General features: G+C 33.8%; 1 protein-coding gene across 1 annotated transcript; it reads right to left on the bottom strand.

The window, feature by feature from the left end:
- Nucleotides 1–1,751: 1,751 nt before the first annotated feature.
- Nucleotides 1,752–6,333, bottom strand: LOC120778843 (serine protease filzig-like). The gene is made up of 6 exons (XM_040110865.1): nucleotides 6,215–6,333; nucleotides 5,963–6,072; nucleotides 4,805–5,895; nucleotides 2,487–2,671; nucleotides 2,276–2,377; nucleotides 1,752–2,187 (listed from the first exon to the last, which is right to left on the bottom strand). The coding sequence occupies exons 1-6, from the start codon at nucleotides 6,276–6,278 to the stop codon at nucleotides 1,865–1,867; spliced, it is 1,875 nt and encodes a 624-aa protein (XP_039966799.1). The 5' UTR covers nucleotides 6,279–6,333; the 3' UTR covers nucleotides 1,752–1,864.
- Nucleotides 6,334–6,621: the final 288 nt, after the last annotated feature.

Raw genomic sequence — 6,621 nt, 5'->3', positions numbered from 1 at the left:
TAAATATGCCTATCAGATAGCTAACTGAGGCAAGAAGGCAGGCAAAGAATCACCCCTCTGCAATTGTGGGCCCGCTCATATATGGTACCGTCTGCCTGTTGCAATAAATTATTTTTGTTTGCCATATCAATTAAATTGCATTATCATTTACCACGAAATTACCCCAAAAAGCCGGTGCTAAGGTCGGTCTCTTGTTACTCTGTAGGCAGTCAGTGCATAAATTAGCGCTTAAATTACGCCCATTTGTGCAACAAATTTGTAAGGATTTTTGTTTACATTGTTACAAAAAAAGATTCAAAAGTTTTATATAATTGAGCGGGGCGAGAGTTAAGTCAACTTCTATTATCGTCCATAGAATGTGACGAAGATATAATTCAATTTTAATTTATTACCAAAACTCAGCTGGCAAAAAGGAAAATAGATGTGTCAAGCGCAAACGCTGTTCAACAGCTAATTTCGTTTGAAGTGAAAATAACCTCATCATTTCTAAGAGTTATCGAAAACATATTCTGAATATCAAGCGTTCTATGCAAGAAATTTGGAACAAAACCAGATATTTGGTGTCTATTTATAGTCTTGTCGAAGTAATGGAGTCAAGTTGAACTTTCTTCAGTTCTGTTCATTTCGTCTGATTTGATACAATTTAACCCATTTTATTCTGTGTTCTAAAAACTGAACTATCTATAAACTTCAGTTTCAGGTTTTCTGAATACTTTAGCGCTACTCATGTCGATGCTCGTGTCATTAAGTTAACTGTCGATTTATAGTACTTCTGTGGATTGTAGCTTTCTTAGAGACGTGTCTAGCCTCTTAAATAGCAGGCCGGCGCTACTAAATTTGAACGCGTAATAAGAGAGCGGTGTCTAACCTCACTAGCAATGGCATCGAATTACTTTATGATAAGACTAGTATGCGTGCAAGACCATAGCGAACCGCAAAGTTGACGAGCTGTTCCGTTTTCTTTGTTCTTTCGACAATTGGATAGCTCTGCTGCGCGGGAGTTGGCCAGTGCGGGCCACCATCAGTTCTGATGCAGTACTGAATCTTTTACATCGAAATCTATAGCAAGAAGTCCAGTGAGCTATGTTTCTTCAATAAGGCTAGCCTCCTCCTAGTGGTGATAGTTCTAACTGGTAATTGTCTCAACGTCGTCGACTCTGTGAGGTTCAAAATTTTACCCAATGTCAGCTGTATAAGCTGTTTGATAGAAGACAAGAAAGCAACATCTCAATACTTTTTTATTGATTATCCCACTTTCGCGAGATCAAGGCTTGGGAGCACATACTTTCATATATCTAGGAGTTCTATTTTATAGCTTCGGGAAGATCAACATACAAAACTACTAGTGTAATCCACATCTTGAGGATCAGCCATCGAACTGAACCTAAAAATCTTACATAAAAATAAAACTTTTTTATGTTTTGAAAGCAATATGTACTTTTAAATTATCTCATTAGAGTCAAAAACTGTTTTTTTTCTTTTTTTTAGTTCTGAGCCTTAAAGGCATTTTGTCTAAAACTTCTTCGCACCAGTCTAATAATTTATTTTCGTTAAAAAGTTATAAAGCTAATTTATAATAGATACAACTAGGAAGGTTATAATTTTAAATTGAAATCAGTAGGACTATTCAATTTTGGAAATGAAGTATACCGAAATCGAAAATCGTATCTATTTCTTGATGAGTTAAAATATGAATTTGGTACTCTTTAGATTCATTTTTCTTTCGAGTATAAACAAAGTCATTTAGCAAATTTTGATTACGTTAGTTCATCCTATATTTTTTAAATATAAATATTTTTTATTTTTCAGTTTTATAAATATACTTTTGAACTCGAAACATGCATTTTTAAATCATATTGCTCCATCACTCATCCTCGCCAATAACTTTCGTAATCCAATCCATTGAATCGGCAACATTCTCAACATAATAAGCCGAAATAATACCATCAGCAGCGCCGCATTTATCCATGCCGAATGGCACAACGCCGATTTGTGTAAAAAATTGAGTGTTATCATTCACCAGCCATATAATGGGACCACCGTCGTCTCCGCTGCAAGTACTGGGCTCCTCATAGCGTGTGGTTAAGCAAAGCTTAGATTGATGCACATGCTGTTCTGGTAGAGCTTGTTGGCAAACTCGTGACTTACTGCGGTTAATAGCGTGCTTTTTCATCACTTCGGTGGCACCTGAAGTGAGGTTAGACAAATTATATATAATCTAAACTTTATAGCTTTAAGGAAGGTAAATTACAAATGCAATGATTCTAGAACTCACCTGTTTTGTTCAAACCCCAACCGGACATTGTGAGAGGCGTATTATCATAGGGCACATTGAAATGTTCAACTTTTGTAGGTAAACAAATCGTTTTTATATTTTCTGAAATACATTAATTTCATACTATTTTTAATAATTCTTTTATGTTTAAAATAATTTTTTTTACAAAATTTTTTTTTGAATGTTAGCAATCGCCATAAGTTCCACTTACTAGTCATATCAACTCTCGCTCTTAATTTTATTAGTGCAATATCCTTGACACCCGTTTCCGGTTTATAATCCGCATGTTTTACTGATATGGCTATTTTATAATCCTTATAAACCGAACATGAATTTCGTACGCAATCCTTGTTCGATTTGGTTGATATCTTATATTCACCTAAGCGTACGCCGATTCTAAAATTTATATAGTTTAAGAAAAATAAAAGTATATTGTCATAAAATTTAAGTGAAGAGATGTAATCGTTTTAATTGAAATGGAATAAATGAAAGTAAAACTTTGAACGTGGAATAAAACAAAGCATATTTCACTACAGTTCATTTGGCGAAATTAAATTATTCAAAGCGAATTCGTTTGAAATAAAGTTGGTTTGTTTGAGTAACTTATTAAAAAGAAGAAAATCATCAAAATTGTTTCATTATTAATGAAATGTAATGAAAATTGATATTTAAGTTAAATTTCCGAGAAATATTTCAAGTAATTGGAATGTCTATAGACTTTTATATATATAATGTACTATATAATAGGTATTTATGTACAAGGTCTGTCGCAAAAGAAACAGAAATTTTTAAATATAACTGTTTCTGGTGGCGCCACCTATTGGTGGGTATATGAAATAAAAAGTTTGATCTATTGTTGACATTTCGTAAAAATTTTAAGACAATTAGATAACTACAATCGATGTTATCGATCAAAAACTGACAGCAGGTTTTGGTCAGCGGTCGTAAAATGCATTTTGAACAAAGAGCAAATATTAAATTTTGTTTTAAACTTAGAAAAACGTTTACTGAAACATTTCAAATGATGAAAAAAGTTTATGGTGATCAGTGCCTATCCCGTAGTAATATGCATGAGTGGTTTAAGCGATTCCAAGAAGGTCGTGACCTCTGTGACGATCAGAAGTCGGTCGTCATCAGAAGTCAAAAATAAAGGCAATGCTGATTTGTTTTTACGATTCCGAGGGTATTGTACACCGAGAGTTCGTCCCATCTGGCCAAACGATTAATTCTGTGTTTTACCTTGGTGTAATGAAACGTCTTTTGTCACGCATTCGTCGTGCTCGACCACAATATCGTGAGGCAGGGTCCTGGCGCCTGTTGCACGATAATGCGCCGTGCCATCGGTCGACGCTTGTCACTAATTTTTTGACAAAAAACTCAATATTAACCATTACTCACTCACCCTACTAACCTGATCTGGCACCCTGTGATTTTTACCTATTTGGAAAATTTCATTTGCCCATGAAAGGACACTGGTTTCAGAACATTTCAGCTATCGAAAAGGCGACAACCGATATTCTCAAGAGCATTCCGAAAAATGACCTTAAACACTCATTTGAAATGCTAATTGACCAGGCTAAACGCTGTATCAAAGCACAAGGAAACTACTTTGAATAAAAAAATGTAAAAATGTTAATTTCTTGTTGTACATCTACAATTTGTAGTCCCCTGAAATATGTTTTAGTATACGGTATGTGTAGTGGAAAACGAAATTAATAGGATAAAATGAGGAAGGTGAAATTGAAATTCATTTTAAACAGATCAGATGATAGGATATCATAGGGCTAATAAGTACGTTAAAATATAATTTTAGAACAAAAGAGTGAATTTGGTATTGAATTCAAGAAACCTAACTAATAATAATTCATATCAAGCGAAATCTTTCCAGTTTAGCATATTTAGAGTATGCTAAAGATATGTTCGAATGGATAGTTATACTGTTGAGATGAAATCAGTTTGTAATCACGTGAAATATATTTTAAAAGATAGTGGAAAAAGAAATTAATATCATAAAACGAAAAATGAAATGTAGGCAAAATTAAAAGCGACTTTGAACGAAAGAATTGAACGAAGAATTACAGCTAATATGGATTATGCCTAAGTGAAATGAAATTTTGGGAACAAATAAGTGAAATTGAAATGAAAAATGATCGAATGTAATAAAATTCATGAAATCGATAGTGAAATTGAAAATCGTGAGCGAAATAAAATAACTTGACGACAATTTAAAAAAAGGAAATGTTTACTGCTCTGTGAAAGAAAATATAAAAGTAGTTTAACTAACCACGTGGTGCTCAAAATGTATTAAATTAGAAAAAATTAGAACCGGTAAACTGGAGAGTGAAAACGCTTTGGGAAAGGTTACACGGTGCAAATATTGTAAATAGTATTATATGAAATGCAATAAAATGCGATTATTGAAATGTACAAGCAGATCATTCCAAACGAAAAATAAATTAAATTCAATAATAAAAATATTAACAGATAATAATAATAATATTTATGTAATATTTTAAATACACTACTCACAATGTTTTCCGTATGCAACTTGCTGCCGTCAGCACCCAACGTTCGGTGATCAGCGAGCCACCACAAGAAAAATTTGGAGTTCTACTCCCGCTTTCATAACGCAACAAAGCCAACCAGGGGAATTCAAGTAAATGCGCCTCAGTATTGCTCTCCGACGGATCATTTTCAACATGTACAAAACCACACTTCTGCGAGCTTAATTTATACAAGCCCAATTGGTTTAAATTGCTCATCACACTAGAAGTATTCGTTGTAACTTCTTCGATTATTACATTCACTGTTGAAGTTTCAACGTCAATTTGTGGCGTAACAACGTCTTGCTGCTGGTATTGGTTGTATTTATTACCGAAAGCTAAGCCTAAACGTCTGTAGAACTCCTCATCGAAAACTGGTATTGCTTCTGTAGTAGTCGTAGTTATTGGTTTTGGCGTAGTTTGAGTAGCACTTTCGGTGACGACAGCAGTTGTAGATGCATATACTGGATGTAATCCAATGTCTGGAAATTTCAGTAAATCATTTACTGAGCTCACTTGACGACCTGGAATAGCTACTGATGGATGCAATGGATGCACTGGAATTCCTGGCACAGCTATTGGTGGAAATATTTGTTCATCATTTTCCCATGGTGCATTTATGTTTGGATTTTCTTGAAACTCTGGCACATAGGTAGGGTTCGAATTGAAAATGACATTAAAGGCCGGGGCCGGGTTGTGTAGTTGTGGAAATTCTGGATACACTTGAACCCCTGGAACAGCTATTGGTAAAAATATTTGTTCACCATTACCCCATGGTGCATTTATATTTGGATCTTCTTGAACCTCTGGCACATAGGTAGGGTTCAAATTCCAATCGTCATTAAAAGCCGGTTTAGGTAGTTGTGGAATTTCTACATTATCGCCAGCTGGTATAAATGCTGTATTATCGATTGGAGGTTGATTGAAGTCTTCGCCAGGTTCGTCCCAAATTGCATGAATCAGTTCATTCGGTAAAGGAGGATTTTCATGATTGGGCTTGAGTTCTGGCTTGTAGTTATTTATATTATTAATATGTGACGGCGTTATAAGATGATTAGGACAACAATAGGTATTTGCCTTAAAAAATGTAATTCATTTTTCTTATTTATCATATATTGTTTAAAATTGATTTAAAATAATCTACCTCACAAGCGTCATTTTGGAAAATTACTTTGTGATGTAATTCCTTGCAATCAGCGTACGGTCTGCAAATACCTTTCGTATCAGTGGAATATATACATGCGTTTTGTGCAACTGAAAATTGGAAAAAAAAATAATTAAGAATTTCTATCTTAAACTATGATTTTTTTAAATCATTAAATTCTCTAAAATAACGGATCAGCGAATAATATGTTCGAAACCCGGCTAATTTGTATTTAAAACAGAAAGAACTCACCTGCAATAACGAGTAGCTGGTATGAGAGTATGCTAAAGAGCATACCACATCGAAGAATACCCATCACACCAATATGTTGATGATTAAATTTTACACAATGAATTTATGCAAATAATGTATATACATATATATATGTATTTTTTTACATATATATGAAATATATACTAAAATAAGTTCATAAATGAAACACTATTAAATTTGCGAGTTTTGCTGTGTTCACAACTTAATCACAGAGCCACTGAAAGAATACTGAAAGATTCAATTCGAATTCGAAGCTCAAGTAAACAATAAACTGGACGCTGATAAGTACATGCCGGCTCCCAGGCAAACGTAAATATCTTTATACGTAAAAATATTTCAGAATGCTGATATATATTTATATATAGTTTTATAGTAAATACATATAT

This window comes from Bactrocera tryoni, chromosome 5 (genome assembly GCF_016617805.1).
Source record: "Bactrocera tryoni isolate S06 chromosome 5, CSIRO_BtryS06_freeze2, whole genome shotgun sequence".
NCBI classification, from domain to species: domain Eukaryota; kingdom Metazoa; phylum Arthropoda; class Insecta; order Diptera; family Tephritidae; genus Bactrocera; species Bactrocera tryoni.
The sequence above is the reverse complement of the archived record's forward strand: the minus strand, read 5'-3'. Positions and strand labels throughout refer to the sequence as shown.

Excerpts from the sequence above, each read along its gene's own strand:
- LOC120778843 (XM_040110865.1), bottom strand. The coding sequence starts at position 6,278 with ATGGGTATTCTTCGATGTGGTATGCTCTTTAGCATACTCTCATACCAG. Across the intron at positions 6,073-6,214 it reads CCAGCTACTCGTTATTGCAG|TTGCACAAAACGCATGTATA; the intron begins GTGAGTTCTTTC and ends TCCAATTTTCAG. Across the intron at positions 2,378-2,486 it reads AGCGAGAGTTGATATGACTA|AAAATATAAAAACGATTTGT; the intron begins GTAAGTGGAACT and ends AATGTATTTCAG.